This window comes from Lacerta agilis, chromosome 3, assembly GCF_009819535.1.
Source record: "Lacerta agilis isolate rLacAgi1 chromosome 3, rLacAgi1.pri, whole genome shotgun sequence".
Lineage (NCBI taxonomy): Eukaryota > Metazoa > Chordata > Lepidosauria > Squamata > Lacertidae > Lacerta > Lacerta agilis.
The window spans coordinates 117421812-117439822 of record NC_046314.1 but is presented as its reverse complement, the minus strand read 5'-3'; the positions used below and the strand labels follow the sequence as shown (position 1 = coordinate 117439822).

Here is an 18011-nt window from a genome sequence, read left to right as displayed (position 1 = left end):
CTAGTGGAAGAAGGCTGCTAGGAGAGGAAGCCCACAGTCTCAAAAGTTAAGGGGAAAATCCCACGAGTCTATTTCTGGCCTTGCCAGTCACAAAGCCCATCTTCTCTTTCCTTCTTCTCCCACCCCCCTGAGATGTTTTTCTGGCACACTCCAAGTACTGCAAAAGCAAAAGACAATTCCCTTCAAGGGCTTCCTAAGCACAACAAGGGAAGTGTTGAAACCCCCCCAAAAAAGGATTTGTTGCAGCTGCACTGGGGTGGGTGGGAGAAACCACTACACACTCCAGAATACAAAAGCATAAACACATACCCTTGGCCATTTACCTGCTGTGGAGAGCAGGCTTACCAAAGCAACCTCTTTGTCCAGCAGCACCTAGATACAGAACATCACCCAGGGAAACAAGGCCAACTCTTTGATGTTGGGGACTATTTGAGTGTCTGGGCAGCCTCCATCACCCCCTTTCCCCTCTCCCTCCCCACTGGTCTCTAGGACTGGGCCAGAATGAAAATGACACGCCAATAGCGAGACTTCTTGCAAGAGGCCCATTGTGCCATCATCACCACAACAACTATCATCATCACCAGCATCACCAGCAGGGCCACCTCCTGCTCCTCTTACTCTCTGGCCCCCAGGCTCAGCTTAGAAAGGAAATCAGGTGCTCAAGGGGGCACCCTGCCTGCCAAAAAGGAAGACAAGAAGGCTGCCCAGCCAGAAGGCTCAGCTGGTGTTTCCAAGGAGGAGACCCTGGAATGGCACAGGTCTGGCTGCTTGGCTGGCAGCACCCCGGGGACAACATGTCACGGGGAAGCAGGGTCTGCTGGGTCCCTAGTGTTGGGGGTAGGGACAGCAGTAGGAACCTTGAGCAGCCACCAGCATCATTGTGAGCACCGGCTAGATGGGCCGCAAAATAGCAAATCCAGCTCAGTGCAAGGAGCTATGAAACTGAGGGGTTGGACTAGATGATCATCAGGGTCCCTTGCAACTCCACAATCTATGATTCTATGATGCACCTCAGGGCAAAACCCCTTAACTGCGTATATACTGAAAGTGCCAGAATTTGCAGCAGCTAATCAGGTAACAGGCTTAAGTTGTCCTGGGACAACAAAATGAAAACATCAGCCTGGTTTGCAGCAACCGTGGAAAAAATATAATCAGGAATAGGAAGGAGGCTGGAAACAAACCTGCCAGTATCCACTTTGCCAAAAGGACACAGCGAACACGATGCACAGTTCGGGTCGCTGTGCCTTTTAAGCAGAGCACTGCGGGGCTGCTGGAAAAGTTTCAGAAAAGGGCAACGGAAATGGATCGGCGGGATGGAGAAATTCTCCCGCGAGGAAAGGCTGCGCCGCTTGGAGCTTTTATTATTGCTGTTTTTTCCCCCTAGGGTGGGGAGAGGATGAGCAGAGGCGGCAAAAGGGGCTTGGAACTAGGGCGGGGGGGGGGGAGGAAGGGGCTCCCTCTCCTCTTGACATCATAACTGGGGGGAGGGGTCAACGAGGCTGGGGAAAGGCGGCAGGGAGCTTCCTCCGGGCGGGCGGGCGGGCGGGCGGCAGGTCCTAGGAAGCCCAGTCGAAAGCGGAGCCTCCCTGCCCAGGGGCAGTCTACCTGCACTTTCCTGGCAGCACCCAGAGGGAGCGACGGAGGGGGCCTGGCGCCTTCACGGGGTGTGAGTGGGGGGGGGCACCGTAGGTCGGGCGCGCGAGCTGGAGGGCCTCGCCCAGAGGTGGGCTGGGGTCTGCTGTCGCCCCTCTGCCTGCCTCCTCCTCCTCCCACGGGGGGGGGGGAGGGAGCGAAGGGGCGGGGCCACCGAGCCTGGCGCTCCCCGTCACGACCCTCATTTGCATGCGGCCCTGGCCCGCCCCGCTGCTTCCCTCCAACCGACCGCCCCACCGACCTGCCTCAGCTTCAGCCTCAGTCAGTCTCCGCCGCCGCCAGGGGCCCCGGGCCAGGCCAGCCCTTCCCTCGCCCCGTTGCCCAGGCAACAAGAAGGCCGCCGCGCATTGGTCGCAGCTCACGCCCACCATCACCCCGGCGCGCCATTGGCCCGCCAGCCCTCTCCATAGCAACGCGACGCGCCATTGGCTGGCCGCGCCGCCTTCCGGGGAACTGTTTGGTCGCCATGGGAACCGCGCGGTGGGAGGTGCCGTCTTTGGAGCGGGGAGGCCGCCCAGCGTGCTGAGCCACGTGACTGCGCGAGGGGGCGGGGCTAAGGTGTCTGCCGAGGGTATAAAGTGCCGGGGCAGCACGTGGCGTCTCAGTCCAGCCAGGGAGGAGCCGCGGGGAGGATGCGGAGGGAGAAGAGTCGCATTCACGGAATCAGGAAAGAACAAAATCGAAAATTCTTTCTAGTAGCACCTTAGAGACCAACTGAGTTTGTTCCTGGTATGAGCTTTCGTGTGCATGCACACTTCTTCAGATACCAAATCAGGAAATCAGGAAAGGTTGCTTCAGACTGCCAGGGGAAGAACATGGCACGCCGATTGAATGTCTTCCATTAGCAGGTTGTCAGTGGAGAGATTTACAAGCAAAGGGGTCATACCCGAGGTATAAATCTTGCCTTTTACATTTGCTCTGGAGTCTGGACAGAAGAATGAGCATGGGATCAAACTGATGCTCTGCAAAGGTCCTTTTCTACATTGGGAGACTTAGGGGGGGGGGGCGAGTGCTTTAAGAGAGGAATCAACAGCTTGCCCTGTAAGAGCTCTATTGCGGGTTGGGTCTGCAAAAGCCTTTCTCTAGCTATTTCAGAGACGGTTATAATTTATCACGGAGAGGTTTCTGTGTCTGCTGGTTGAATTTTACACCTGGGGTGTGGCAACAAAATGCATGTTCTAATTGTTTCAACCATTAAAGTTTTAAGCAATCAAGGAAGTTCTGAATGCCAAGAATCTTTTTTCGTTCTATTTTCCCAACAAAAGTGTTGCCTTTGAACTGAACATAATTTTTCTATGTCACATTTCCTCTGTAGAAAAGGAATGTGGTTTGATAAAAGATTAAGCTGTGAAGATCTTAAGGTGCAGACTGAATTGTTAATAAGACCAGGAATAAAAACAAAATAAAAAATTCCTTCCAGTAGCACCTTAGAGACCAACTAAGTTTGTTCTTGGTATCATTAGACTGGATCTCCCATCACCCCAACCACAGGCCATGCTGCTCAGTCATTTTTCCTCCCAATACTAGGCTTTGCCCTAAAAAGCAACTTATAAATATGTTTAATAAAAAAGAATTGGGGCCGACCCCAGCAAAGAGAAATCATCAAAGCACAGCATGTAATCAAAGATATTTCCTTTATTGCGCATGACAAAAGCCCCAAGACCATTGTCATGACAAGGTCCCATCACCTTTGGAAGTCTGGCTGCACCAAGGAGAGAAATGTAACTGGGGCAAAGCAGCCAGATCCGAAGTCCCCACATGGCGAGCAGGACCTGCTGCTTCTGGCCCACTATTTCCCACTCATCCTTATGCCTGGCTGGGAGAGAGGAGGGCAACTCAAGGTCTTCAGGGCATGTTGGGAACAGGGTCACAACACGGATTTCAAGGCCACACACAGGCCCTGGGAAGAGACCAAGGAGTGGGCATTACAGAAGGCAAAGATGGACCTCAACTAAGCTAGTTTTCCTTCAAGCCAGGAGGTGGCAGAGTTGTTCTTTATGGAACTTGCAAGGAGTGGCAGCCCCTCCTTGTCACAGCTCACAGAATACACTTGAGGGGAGGGATCTACCAGCCCAGCTGACCAGCCCTCTCTCCCCTCCACCCTGTTCCTACTCTCTGAGCGCTCCCTGCTGCACAATATGAGCTCTCCCCTCCTGGGTCCACGATGATAAGGCCAAGGCAGCTCTTTGGGGGAAGGCGAAGACTCACAATCACCTGAGAGAAGGGGGCAGCTTAATGGCTCGGGGAAATGCCCACAGAGCCTCTGCTCAGGCCACAGGGTGATGGGTGGGAGACTGGCAAGGCAGGGTCCCAGGCAGGCACCAGCCCTTGAGACTGGCTTGAGCTGCCAGGGGCAGTTGTAGGAGCCGCAGAGAAAAGGCTGAGGGCAGCAGCAGCAGCAGGTGCTCTATGCACAGAGGGACAGGGAAGGGGGTCACTGCCCCAGCAACCTACAGTGGTGCCCCGCTAGACGAATTTGTCAATGGAGCTGCCTCGCAAGACGAATTTTTTTTTCGTCTAGCGAAAACCGCAGTTTGCATTGGTGCTTCGCTAGACGAAAAAACCGCTAGACGAAAATACTCGCAGAACGAATTATTTTCGTCTAGCGGGGCACCACTGTATTTATTTGGAGTAACAGCACTGAACGTAGGATACAGAAAGTGCTTGTCCACCGACGGGCGGAGGGGCCGCTTCCTGGGTGTGCACTGCTGCCTCCCATCAAATGGACAGCAGACAACTGGCTTTTTCAGCAAGGCTGGAGTGGAGACAAAGAACGACCACACAGAGGGTGGGGAGCTGGGAGGCTTCTGGCCTGCTGGGCAGACCTGGGCTTCAGCGGCAAGTCAAAGGTGGAGGCTGCCCCTCGCTTTGTGGTCTGCATGTGGAACAGTGAGTTGGCACATCCTGCTGCCAGCAGCAACGGGAGAGCAGTGACCCAAACCTCCTGAGCCCTGGGCTTCGACTAGTGCGCAGAGACGATGGCCAGGGCCCAGTCTCTGATGGCCACGGTGGTGTCTTGCAGGTACGTCCAAGAGGATTGGCTGAGGCTGGTCACATGTTTCCGCAAGCACTCCCAGGACCCTTCGCCACTAGAGGAGAGAGCAGAGGGTGAGCATGCATGCTCTAGGCCTCCTGGATTACTTTGGGACATGCCTTGTTTTGTCTCCAAGCAGATTGGATGCCCCCCCCCCCACTGAACCTGAAGTGGGTTCCTCCTCCCCATTCTGTGTTCTTCTATTCCTACTTCTCTTCCACAGTCAAGCAGCCCCTGCTGTCTGCTTTGTGTGGCACCAAGGATTCTGTGCGCAGACCATACTCACTTGCAGGAAGCCACCCAGTGTTTCCAGGCCCCCTCCAGGGACCCAGCAACATAGTCCACAGCAGGCAGGAAGTAGTTCCGCATGAGGAAGAGCAGCAGCTCCTTGAGGTATTCCGCCCCGTGCAGCACGGAATCTGGAACCCGGGTCTGGAGCTGGCAGGGAAGACGAGGTGGCTCAGCCAGGCAGGCTCAAGTGCCAATGCTGCCCTTGCTAGGCAGAGAATCTGTGGCTGGCCAGACACACCCTAGAAACTGGAACACTCCTAGCTAGAGGGTGGGCAGGGCCCAGATCCCTGATCCTCAATTACTGGCAGGCCACAGTTCCTTTTGATTCATATGCCAAAGAGAACAGGGTGGCCATCAGCAGATGGGGAACCATAAGCCCAGGTCCAGATCCCCTTAAGGAACTTACAGGAAAATAGGACCCAGGGATGGGGCGGGGAAGAGGAAGGCAGGCAGGCGGGCAGACTCTGAAAATACTGGGAGCCACATATGGCTCCTCTGCAAAGGGACAAGTCCCAGCAGCTCAGGTCAAGGGCCTTCAGCTGCCACTGCCACCTCCTCACGGCTTCTGCCTGTTCTTGCTACTCACTGGAGTGGCGGATACCTCTGCAGCTGTATTTCCTCAGCGGCACTGCCCACATGCGCAGAACCGGAGCCTGTTGACCCAGGTGAATGGGCCAGTGCAGAGGGTGCCTGCCAGTGAACTGGCTTTCCCACCCTCCACCTTAGCAGATAAATGGTTGATGGCCTAGAGAGGTTAAAACCAGACCAAAACAAAGACATCGCTTGACAGTTCACAGCCCGGCTGTGCCTCTGAAAGTGGGGGAACCACCTGCCTGGCGCATTCTCTGCACAGAACTCTGCCTTGCCTGGTCTGCCGCTGACCCCCTTAAGAGGAGGCAGTGGTCAGGGGCGGGCTGGGGGCATCTAGTCCAGCTTCCTGTTCTCTCAGTGACCCACCAGATGCCTCTTTTGGGAAGTCCACCGTCAGGGCCTGCATCTCACCGCCACCTTCAACAACCCTCTCTGCTGATGCCCGCCTCTCTCCTTTGACATCCCAACGCATCTCGCCTTCCCTGCCTCCAGCGAGCAAACGGGCGGCCAGCCCCACCCTTACCCATTCGATGAACCTGGGGAGGTTGTCACTGAGCCAGGTGAGCTGAGCAGAGCACTTCCCAGAGATGTAGGCGGCCGTTTCGTTTGTCTTCGCCCACACCAGCTCCAGGTTGGGTCCCAGCACGGTGGCCACACGGGAGTAGTAGAGAGGCATGTTTGCTTCCAGCCAGCTGCAAGGAACACGGGGCGGCAGCAGGGTGAGACCTTGGCAACAGGCTCCCTCCCAAGGGCCACCCAGAGGGAGAGCGCTCGTCTGCGCTGGTCCCCCTTGAAGGGAGGGGGCCTCCCTGCTGACAGAGAGCCAGCGCAAGCCACTGACCTGTACCCTTCCACAGAGAAGTGGGAAACTCTGCTCCAGGCTTGCTGGGATGCGGAGAGGATGCCGGAAGAGCGGAGCACCTGAGCCGAGGCAGAAGCTGGAAAACACAGCAGAAGCTCCCCTGAGTGGGCTGCTGATGCAGAGGGGGCGGGTGTCTTTGGGGCAGCCCCCTCCCAGGGGGCAGGGCCTCACCTTCAAAGGAGCCATGAGTCCTGATGTCATGCATCAGGAACCCTGCAGTGCATACCAAGGCGACCAGCAGCAGCCGAGCCCAAGGAAGGCCACTGGCTTTCATCTTCAGCAGCAGGTTCTGAAGGGGAAACACAGAGAGGAAACAGGTAGGAGAATCTCCAGGATGCAGATGGCTAGCCCACCTGGTCCAAGGATGGAGATTATTCCGGATCCTTTGCTGTCGCTTGAGGCTCGGGTGGCCTCAGTGGTCCAAAGTGCCTTCCATCGGTGGCCTAGCTTTGCCCCCATCTGGACAGGGACAGCCTAACTTCTGTTGTCTATGCCCTGGCAACCTCTACGTTAGATTACTGCAACGCGTTATACGTAGGGCTGCCTCTGAAGACAGTTCAGAAACTTCAGCTGGTGCAGAATTGGACAGCCTGGTTGCTCACGGTTTGAGCATATTACATCGATCCTGGTCTGACTGCACTGGCTGCCAGTTCAAAGTGCTGGTTTTGACGTATAGTCTCTTTTTGTTTCAAAAACTTTATTGATTAAAACACAATACATCCAATACATTCTCACATTCATTCCCATTTTTCCATCCTCACACCCACCACCAAACACCCCTCTGACTTCCCTCCATCACTCTTTCGACTTCCATTATAAGCTATTTGTTCACTATTTGTACAATCTTAATTTCTATATATTTCTATAATCATCTTTAATTCTTTATATTAATTTATTATTCTACAATTCCTTCATACCTCTTACTCCAAGCATATTAGCACTTCTTTCTTTGAGCAATGTTTCTGCATGTACTCTTCATAACATTTCCATTGTTCCTTCAAATTTTGATTTGTTTGGTTTCTTATTGCTGCTGTCAGTTTTGCCATTAACAAATACTCGTTTAACTTGCCTATCCACTCATCCTTTGTTGGGACCTGTTGTGTTTTCCATTTAGCTGCTATCACCATTCTGGCGGCCGTGCTAGCATACAAAAATACACTTTTCTTTCCACTAGGTATAAAGTCTTCAATAGCTCAAGGACCGCCTCTCTCCATATGAACCAAGCCGGACCCTGAGATCATCCTGTGAGGCCCTTCTTTGTCCAGAGGGCAGCAACGCAAGAAAGGGCCTTTTCTGCAGTGGCTTCCCATTTGTGGAATGCTCTCCCCAGGGACGCTCAGCTGGCGCCTTCATTAGACACCAGGCAAAAACATTCCTTGTTAACCAGGCCTTTGGCTAACACCCGGCACCCTTTGAAATGTGTTGAGGGAGGTGGGATTTGGGGTTTGTTTTTGTTCCGGTTTTTATTGTGTATTTTGTGTTTTTATACGATAATTTTATGTTGTGAACTTCTCAGAGATCTACAGATGAAGGGAGGTATGCAAATTGAATAAATAATAATAATAATACCTTGCAGGCAGCTCTGCAAGCTGCAACATCCTGTTCGTCGTTTGGTCCTTTCATGGTCAGTTCCTCGTTTGTTACTTTGAAGGAATGAACTGTTTCCTGTAAAGATTTCCGCACCTGGAAGAGAAACGGATGCTGAAGGGCCAGACAGCCAGGAGCTCTGCTGCCCTCCTCACTCCCCTCACCCGCCGGGGGCCTTGCCTCTGTGCACCCCACCCTTGAGCCCGGGTGGATAAAAATCAATGGGGTTTTTTTAAAAATAAAAAGCGTATTTAAAAAAAAAATTAAATTGGATTTTTAAAATAAAATGCTTTTGGAGGAAAAATCTTTTTAAAGATAGTTTTCTATTTAAGTTACATTTTAGTCCAAAGGCTATTCATCAGGAAATAAGGATTTGTTTTAAGTTTTTCACGTGTGCTAAAACTCAGTCTAAGTTTTTTAAAAAAATTGTTTAACCACATCAGTTAACAAACATGGATACATATGCTATTGCTATAATGTTGTTGTTTTAGTTAACTAAATTGTTACTAAGGAAATGATTATTTTTCTCCTTCCAATAAAGTACAGTAGAAAAGTTGTCCAAATATAAACAGTTAACTTATTAACCCTCATAATAATTTCATAATTATCTGTATTTCTAATAGTATAACCAAATCAGTAAGTTTGATAGAATTGTAAAAAACTTTGAAATTTATTATTCCAAAAATGAAACCTTCATCTAGTTGTAAATATTAAGATTACACCAGAGTCTTTCAGTAAAAAAATGATTTAAATCAAGTCTTACTGACTAGTGATTTAAATTGTGATTTAAATTGATTTGATTTAAATCCAATCCACCCTGCCTGAGTCCCACTCAAGCCAGATGGGCACCTCCCAGGCCCTGCTCTGAACCAGATGCAAACTATGGAGAATGTGGGCAGCAGCATCCCTTTCAGAGTTCAAACTCCTCCTGTCCATGCAGCTCATGGGGGATAGCAAAGCTCAGAAGCAAACAGAACTAGCAGGAAGCACAAGCTGTGATGAGCTGGCACGACTGAACCTTAGCAGTGGAGCAGCCTTTTGGGATGATGGACACTGCCTAGCACTGGCCTGCTTTGGTCTGGATCAGACAGGCAGGCCATTAATTCATCTGTGTTGTCTGTCCCTAGCGTACAAGCTGCTGCTTCAAGCAAGAGGCAGTCCAAAGAGCAGGAGCCACAAACCTTTTTGGAAGTGCTGTCCCAGGTCTGCAGAAAGTGATTCAGGAGCAGGCTGGGGGGGAAAGAGGAAAGGCATCAGCTTGAGGATCTCTGCAGAGCCTGGCCTGCTGCACGCACCTTCCCAAAGAGAGACACCCCACTGCTCTCCCTGCCAAACACGGGAGGCTCCTCCGCTCCCAGGCGGACTTTGCGTCGTTTTAGCAACCACGAGGGCTCAAAGCACAGCCTTTCCAAAGAGTTCAAGCAGACGTTCAACCACTGTGATTGTAAGCAGGATTGGTACCCTGCAGGTTTCCAAACCGTCAAGCTGGGCATGCAGTGGGGAAGCATCGCTGCTGAGTCTCACCTTGACTGTGGGAGGTGTTTGATGTACAGCTGCCTCCAGACATTGAAGCTGAGGGGATCCAGGCGGAGGCCCTCGGCCAGGCAGTTGAGCAGCTGCACAGGACGAAAGCAGAATTGGTCCCAGGAGTCTAATGGCTAAGCAGCAGCAGCAGCAGCCACAGCCACAGGACTGAAGACTTCAAGATAGCGCAACAGATTTATGACATTCCTGGTGCCCCTCTTATTGATCCCAGTTGGGGTCAGGAAAGGATGCCTTCCCTACAGCCTCCCCTCTCTCTGGAACTGGCTTCATGCCGCCTTTTGCGTGAGCTCTCCTTCCTATTCTGGCTCTCCGTGCTGTATTAGGAGGCCCAAAGAGATCCCTCCCATTTAATGGTTCCAGAAAGAGAGAAAGGAGGCTATAGCTCAAAGCAGTGGGGTTGGGTGCCACAGTGTGTGTGTGTGTGTGTATCTGAAAGCATCATTTGGCTGCCGCACACCTGTCTCTGCAGCAGAGGGAGAAGGTAGAGAGCCATTCATCACTTGCACCTGCATAGCAGTTGTAGTCAACCACATGGATGCTAATCAATTATATTTGCAAAAAATTGCACCTAAACAATAGCCATGGTTCCGAAGCTAAAACATGTTTTCCTTGTTTTTAGACTTTAATAGGACATTTAATTCCTCCAGAAGAGATGGGAAATTCAAGGCTGCCACATTAGCTACAAACATAACCAGTTTGCTTGCATTCCAATCTCTCGGGGGCTGAGGGAGGGTCCAGCACCTTTCCAGTCTACCTGGATTCCGACCCACACTCCCTCCTTCCATCCTATTCTTTTGGCAGCCAAGCAAGGGGGAGAGAAAGGGAACTGGAAGAGAGAAGAGCAGGAAAACCCTGGGGCTGAGCCTCCCCAGGAGGGCCCAGCAGGCACCCCCTTCTATTTCATAGAGAGAGAAACACGCCCAGTTTATCAGAAGAACTGCCGCCCATGGGTTTTGCACTGGAGGGAATTGAGACACAAAAGAGATCCTCTGACTCAACAAACCAGGGGCACCTTTTGATCCAGAGGTTTTAAACTGCTCAGTCTAGCTCAGTTGTTGTCTAAATGCGGCAGACCCACTAGATGCTTGAGGAAGCCCCCCCTCCTCACCTCTTTCTGCATATCAAGGGGGCAGCTGGGCAGGGCTCTGGAGAGGAAGGAAGGGAAGTAGGTGTGCAGGGTGGTCTCAGGCTTAGCCCCAAAGGCCAGGACTTTCAGGCGGGGATACAACTGGCGCAGCTGCTCCTGCAGGCTGGGGAGAAAGAACGTTTGCTGCATATGAATGGCTGTATTTTTACATGTGCACACATAGTTCTGCCTAGATTTTATAGAAATAGTTGTATCTGTTAATACTGTCCTAAACTATACACTGAATACATTTGCATTCTCTGGAAGAAATGCACAGCTTGTACAGTTACTGTTGGAGGCCTGAGTTCAACATTTTATTTTAAATTTGGCTTGAAACAGTTCAGTAACCTGTTGTGTAAACTAGAAGTGTCAATTTGAAAGCTATTAAAATATCAAAATTGAACTCTAACCATAACACCAGTTGAATTCTGTGCTAACGGCAGGGTTTTTAAAATGCTGCCAGGTTAGGAAAGGAAACTTGCTCAGATGTGAGGCAGCCTGCAGAAAGGCTTTTCTGTACCTCCTTGTTATTTACTTCATGTATGAATTGCTTCCTAGGAAACATCTCAAAGCAATTTCAAATAAAAATAAATAAAGGCATGCCCAGGAAGGAAGGAGGTGCCCTTCTGCTTTGGTGCAAACAGAGACACTCCAAAGTAGGCACGACCCCCCCCCCTCAGTCTCCCCAGTCATGGGGCGGGGCTCTAACTCTTCCCATCCATGCACTGTGAGCCAGTCTCCCTTTAGGGGTCCTACCTGGGGGATAGAGAGTTGTTGGGCATGAAGGCGAAGTCCATGAGAGGGAAGAAGTCTTTGGGTCCTATCATACCAAAGCCTTTGGTCAAGTTGGGATGCATCCTGCCAAGGAAAAAGCAATGCCTGTCAGCTGGGGAAAGCCACTTCCACTTCATTACAAAGTCCGCCTCCGCTCCCCGTGCTGCAACAAGGGCCTCCACAGGCCTACCTCGAAGGGCTACGCTGCACGAAAACCAAACCTGCCCTGCTTGTGCCCCCCATCCTTGGCTGGCTTCCTCTTGCTGTTGAACCCAGGAGCACCCCAGGCTGGTCCTTCCAGGAGTGCAACCGCGGCCAGGGCAGGCCGCCTCCCAGACATGAGAGCTCAGGGCATGCAACACAGCTGCCTTTTGGGATTCAGCTTCAGTTTATTGGCCCACACCCAACCCATCTGAACCTCCAAGCACTCGTCTGACTCCTTAACTGCCTCTCCTGATTCTGAGAGATAGAGCGGAGTGTTATCAGCATATTGAGGACACTTTGCTCCAAATCTCCCCACGACAGCTCCCAGAGACTTCAGAGAGATGTCGAATAGCATGGGGGGCAACTTGGAACGCTGCTGAATGAATAAACAAACAAACAAACAAACAAACAAACAAGGACACTGCAACTCACATCAGCAGCCGATCCAGGTAGGCAATGGCGTATGGGGAGAGAGATTTGATTCCCAGAACAGGGAACATAATGCCGAGCCACACTGTGGAGAAAAGAGTTGGGAGAGCAACAGCGTTACATTTCTGCCCTTGCCTTAGTTCTAGGATGGAGCTGCTGAGCTTCAGAAAGGCAGCTGCTCCATGTGCCTTCAGGCCATGCAACACGCTCTTGAGCCACACCACCAGAGGGTCTGGAGCAGGGGGAGAAAAGGGCATCACCGTTCAACGGGCTGCAGCAGCTCCTTCTAGCTCCTGATCAGCCCCTTTCCCCCCATATCTTTTTTATTAAGTCTCCAAAAATATTCCAAAGTGTTTATCATCATATACATTAAAAAAACCCAAAGTTGCTGGCGTCCTCACCTTTAAGTCCTTCTGTAAGATCAGTAAATCCAGCTTGACCCAAGGCCCACATGATCGTGAGACATTTGGGCGGACGGCTTTGATGGGAGCTCAGCAGCTCAAGATACTGAAGTGGAAAAGGGAAAGACTGCAGGATTAAAGCGCAACTCTCGGCACGGAGCCCAGCGGGAAAGGGTGCCCAAGCGACAGTGCTCCCTTGCAAGCAGCTGGAGCCCTCAGCTCCCGACTTCTCTGGGATATGAGATATGAGGGACTGAAGCTGGGACTCCCAGCACAGGGAAAGTGGGGACGGGGAGGGAGGGAGGGAGGGGCCCTGTTTCATGTGCACGCAGTGCAAAAGTATGCTTTCCTATTCCGCAGGTGACAGCTTTCACTTTTACTCCCTGTCTCAGTAAAATATACCAGGAACTTTGGGAAACATTGGTACCTTGGGCAACTGCAGCTACCCACCTTGCTCAAGTTCATGGTGGCAACTTTAGGCCTGTCCATCAGCATGGCCTGAATGCAGATCCTGTAGCCATGCAGGGAGTCCCCTGAAAGACAAGGATGGCAAGGAAGACTGTGAGGGCCCTTCAGGTAGGGCATTTCAGCCTGGGGCCCAGAAGAAGAGTTTGGATGTAATATCCCGCTTTATCACTACCTGAAGGAGTCGCAAAGCGGCTCACATTCTCCTTTCCCTTCCTCCCCCACAACAAACACTCTGTGAGGTGAGTGGGGCTGAGAGACTTCAGAGAAGTGTGACTAGCCCAAGGTCACCCAGCAGCTGCATGTGGAGAAGCGAACCCGGTCCCCCAGATTACGAGTCTACCGCTCTTAACCACTACACCACACTGGGCCCAGAGCCCTTGCATGCCGCAGACTCCATCGCACACTGTTATCCTGGCAAATCTATGCAGCTGCTGTGGGATCAGAGCGGGAGGAGAGGAACAGAGGGGGCCCCCCGGGCATGCGTGTCCCCCTGGTGTCCTGCTTTACTCAATACAATATGGAGCGGCAGAAGCAACAGCTTTAGAGCCCATAGTCCTTGCTGTGGCCCCAATCCCCCCTTGAAGTCCCCTATAAGAGCACAGCCAGCACCATGCTTGTTCACTAATGTAGCCAAACCCTCATTCCTTCACTGATCACACCCCTTGTCCTTCTTTTCTCCGACTTTCATTTGTTGCTTCTCACCCAACTCCTGGCTGTTCTTACTGGCCCACGGACAAGTCATCTAGTCCAACCCCCTACAATGTAGGCGTCACAGCTGGCACCTCTTTCCCCCTTGGGTTCCCCTCAGGTCTCCACCCCACACGCCTCTGCCCTGCTGCTCCCCATCTTTGAATACCTCACCACAAAAGTCACAGCTTCGCCAGAGGCTTTTCACCTCCTTGCCGCACCCTTTAGGATAACAGCATTAAGAAGTAAGTGGATGTGAAATCAGGTTTGTTCACAACCTCAGTGGGCAGCCCTGGTCACTTTTAGTGCCACTTCCAGCACATAAACTGCCTTGAGCTGCATAGAGCACCCACCAGGGCCCTGCGTACAAATACAGTGGGACCTCTAGTTGCGGACACGATCCATTCCGGGATGCGAAAAGTCCGCAACTAGAGCGGCGCTTCTGCACAAGCGCAATAGAGTGCTTCTGCACATGAGCAAAGCGCACAGAACATTTCTGCGCATGCGCAAAGCGTGCAGAACACTTCTGCTCATGCGGCGAACCCCGGAAGTATACACTTCCGGGTTTGCTGCATTCGCAACCTGAAAAGCCGCAACGTGAAGCAAACGCAACAAGAGATATGACTGTAGTTTGGCTCAACTGCTCTCTGCCCTCAAGGAAGCATGTGTGGCAGAACCTTTGACCCAACGGCTGGTTTACTGGGCTGCACTTCACACTCACCAGGAGTCTTGTCCAGCTCTTGCAACATTGTGTAAATGCAGTGGTCAAAGAAAAGCTCCAGGACACCCGCCGATTTTGACAGCAAGGACTTGATGGTGCTCCTCAGCTCTTTGTTCACAAGGCAGTAGGGATAGTCTGCAGCCAAAAGGAAGGTGGCAGTGTGAAGGAAGGGCTAGCGTTTGTTACCCTCACTGCTGCAACAACTTTCCCATGAGTAAAGCACAGGTGGGAAGCCACATCCCCAAACAGCAGAGCAGTCCAAAGCTGCGGCTTGAGCAGACTCTTGAGGAGCCCCAGTTCAGAATTCTACCTTGGCAACACAAGGATAACGTGGAGAGAAAGGGGCAGAGGTGACTGGCCTGCCCTACGAGAACCAAACAAGGCACAGCTGCTTCTTCACCAGCACAATGCCACCCTGCCAGAGCTATAAAGTCGACCACAATTCAAATATTGGTGAGTCTGTCAAGGGCTCCTGGGCTTTGGAGCAGAGATGCATTCTGGTCAGGAGGACGAGTATAAGAGCTCTTAGAATGAAAAGGAAAGTCTGCAAGACCCCAGCCCAGGATGCTGCCCAGCTGCCAAAGCCAGCCTCTTCTCATTAACTCCCCACATCCACGTCCCTGTGGAGTCGGCAAGAGCATCTTTGGATCTTCCGGCCTCTGCCCTGCTGCCAAACACCACTGGGAAACGCTGAAGACAAAGGCGGCATTGTGAAGCCACGCCGGGAGCATTCGGCACCTGACACCCTTCCCAAGCCAAAGCAGCAGACCCTGCCCATAACACCCTTGCTTGGCTTCCAGCTACTTGGCATATTGGCAGCAAAGAGAGGAGCTGCTTTTCACCCTCCCTTGGGTCAGAAAAGGTCCCGAAAGGCATTCAGATCAGAAACTGAACATGCTGTGGTTATGAGACTTGCTTCTCTAAGCACAAGCTCAGAGGGAATGGCTGGGAGGAGACCTCGCCTCTCTCTCCTGGGCTCTTCCCTGCTCAGGCCAAACCAGGCAGTGAAGCCCACATTCCTCATCCAGTGTAGGAGACATCATCAGCAACCCTGAAAATTTTATCTTCTTTTAAAAGGAGTAAGAAAGAAACCACCAGTGTATTTTCAGGTATTTGAAGAAAGAATTGAGACTCTGCTTTAGAATTCCAGGGGTTACAACCCTCTCCTTGGCTGCAAAAACTCTGCCGCTGGTGTCACAGCTGCACAAAAATGTCAGGTATTACTTTTGTTTCTGCAGCCCTCCAAAAACAGAGAACAACTTTCCAAATTCTGAAGAACAGGATTCCTAGCAAAACCATACAAATCCACGCAGCATATTCAAATGCTGGCAACTTCCCACCCAATTTACAAGCTTGAGGTTTTCTAACTGCAGAATTCAAAATCTTGCTGACAGGAGCTTACTCACATTTCTCCTGTGATCACTGAACTAGAAAGTCTGAATGTTGTGCAAGCAGCTGCCAAGCCCACAGCAGGACAGGTGCTCTGGGTGTTCAAGCGAGCAAGATGGCCTCTCTCTCTCTCTAACACACACACACACACAACTGATAGAAAGGCACTTTCCGAGGCAACACTTACCATGAGGGTGCTGGCTGAGGGTGGGGTCGCTCTTTGGAGCTTGCAGCTTGTAGTTCAGATATCCAGCCAGGTCTTTGACCCACACAGAAGGATTCTCCGGGAACATGCTCAAGCTTTTGTCCAGCTCCTTCTGGAGTTCTGACAAATCAAGCTGGGGGTGGGGAAGAGTTATCTGAGCTGCTGCAACGGGAAGACCCGCCACTCCCCCCTTTAGCAGGGCACATTTGGGCTGTTTCTGGAACCGCTCTCTATGTGAACCTATTCCACAAACAGAAGTGGCTGCCCCTCAGTCAAGGAGTCCCACCTCAACTCCACTGGCCCCCAAGGGAAAGAGGAATCTGTCTTATCCTGTCTGTCCATCTGGCCCAGGACTGCCCACCCTCTTTGGCAGTCGCCCTCCAGGGTCTTGGGCAGAGAAAGATGTTTGACATCACAGAGCACCTGATCATTTAGCTTGAGGTGTCAGGGATTAAACTTTCAGCATGCAGGAGAAATGCTCCACTGCTGGTTCCTTCAAGGATCAGTCAAATGACTGGACCCTGCCTCTCCTTTAGAGGTCATGACCGATCAGCCAAAGGCTCTTTCTCCAGCATCCCATCCATGCGCAAAGTGGAGAGCCCATTAAATGTTCAGAAGGACTCTGTCAGCTGCTTGCCCCCTCCCCTGGTCAAGGGGGGAGAGGGAGGCAGTGAGCCCCTAGAGAACACTCCCTCCTTCCTTCCTTCTGCAGCTTAAAGCTGGTCCCTAGTCTACATGAACAAGAGATGCATTTTCTGTACTTCACCTTCCAAATTCTAGGAAGACACAGGAAGGAGGCAACACATTTCCAGCTCATATACTAAGGAAGGCAAAGTTCAGTACTCCCTCCTCCAAAATAAAAAAAATACATGAGTTGCCTTTTTATACTATTACTATTTATTCTGAAGCAAAAGGCTGTGCATTAGGCAGACACCAGCATCAATGCAAAGGCTGGCAAAAGGCACAGTCCCTTCATGGAAACGGTTCAAACAACAGTCCTAGATACATGGGATGGGGAGGAGACCTTTATGCATGTATTGACAACTTGTGGTTTCTTCTAAAGTTCCTTTCTCTATCTAGGTGAAATATTCACCTAGGGAGCAAACCCACAGCAGCACAGCCATTCTGGATACTTTAAAGGAAAGATGCCCTGCCTCCTCATCAAAAGAAATTCAAGGCAGCTGACACAAATTAAGACATGGTACAGTATTTTAAACGATGGGGTGGGCGCCGCTGGAGAAGAAGCCCTGGCGCAGCCCGGATGGATGGAGCGGGGAGCTCCGAGGCGGAGGAGGACGGGAGCATCTCTTCCTGCCTCGCCCTAGTCCAGGCATGGGCAAACTCGGCCCTCCAGATGTTTTGGGACTACAACTCCCATCATCCCTGACCACTGGTCCTGCTAGATAGGGATGATGGGAGGTGTAGTCCCAAAACATCTGGAGGGCCGAGTTTGCCCATGCCTGCCCCAGGCCGACCTGGCCATGGGCTGAGGTTAAGGAAGGGGGCTGGGGGCCCATCGCCCACCCGGTGCAGCTTGACCTCCCGGGGCTTCTCCGCAGAGCCACTCACCGCCTTGAGCGCGTCCTCCAGGCTGCGGAAGCGGCCCTGCTTGGGCGCCGGGTCCCCGCCGGGAGGAGGCTTCTTGCCGCTCTTGCCGCCGCCGGCCGGGGCCTTCCTGGACGGAGGAGGCGGAACCTCATCTTTGCTCTGCTGCTGCTGCCGCCGCCGCCCAGACACCGCCGCCGCCTTCTCCAGGCGCAGCTCCACGAGGGTCTCCGGCGCGGCCGAGGGAGCTGCGGGCCCAGAGCACAGAGACCCGTCACAGGCCGAACGCGCGGGCGCCCCCGCCCCGCCCCCCGGTAGACTGCCGCGGGCCAGGGAGGCTCCACGACGCACTCACCGGCCGCCGCGGCCCCGCTCAACGCCTTCCGCCCCGAAGGGCCTCCTCTGCCGCCTCCCGCGGCGCCCCTCCGGCCGGGCTTCCCCACCACCTCCCAGCGCCCCAGCGCCGCCGCCGCCGCCGCCATCGCGCCCAACCGCCTCA

General features: G+C 52.4%; 1 protein-coding gene across 1 annotated transcript; it reads right to left on the bottom strand.

Annotated features, from left to right (window-relative positions):
• Window positions 1–4364: 4364 nt before the first annotated feature.
• On the bottom strand, window positions 4365–17644 carry TMEM214 (transmembrane protein 214). The gene is made up of 16 exons (XM_033145259.1): window positions 17537–17644; window positions 15950–16100; window positions 14374–14508; window positions 12948–13030; window positions 12498–12603; window positions 12100–12181; window positions 11446–11547; window positions 10672–10813; window positions 9543–9634; window positions 9200–9248; window positions 8001–8114; window positions 6603–6720; window positions 6411–6507; window positions 6093–6261; window positions 4974–5125; window positions 4365–4742 (listed from the first exon to the last, which is right to left on the bottom strand). The coding sequence occupies exons 2-16, from the start codon at window positions 16053–16055 to the stop codon at window positions 4616–4618; spliced, it is 1674 nt and encodes a 557-aa protein (XP_033001150.1). The 5' UTR covers window positions 16056–16100; window positions 17537–17644; the 3' UTR covers window positions 4365–4615.
• Window positions 17645–18011: the final 367 nt, after the last annotated feature.

Excerpts from the sequence above, each read along its gene's own strand:
- TMEM214 (XM_033145259.1), bottom strand. The coding sequence starts at position 16,055 with ATGTTCCCGGAGAATCCTTCTGTGTGGGTCAAAGACCTGGCTGGATAT. Across the intron at positions 9,249-9,542 it reads AAACACCTCCCACAGTCAAG|CCTGCTCCTGAATCACTTTC; the intron begins GTGAGACTCAGC and ends TTTCCCCCCCAG. Across the intron at positions 8,115-9,199 it reads GGGACAGCACTTCCAAAAAG|GTGCGGAAATCTTTACAGGA; the intron begins GTTTGTGGCTCC and ends TTTCTCTTCCAG.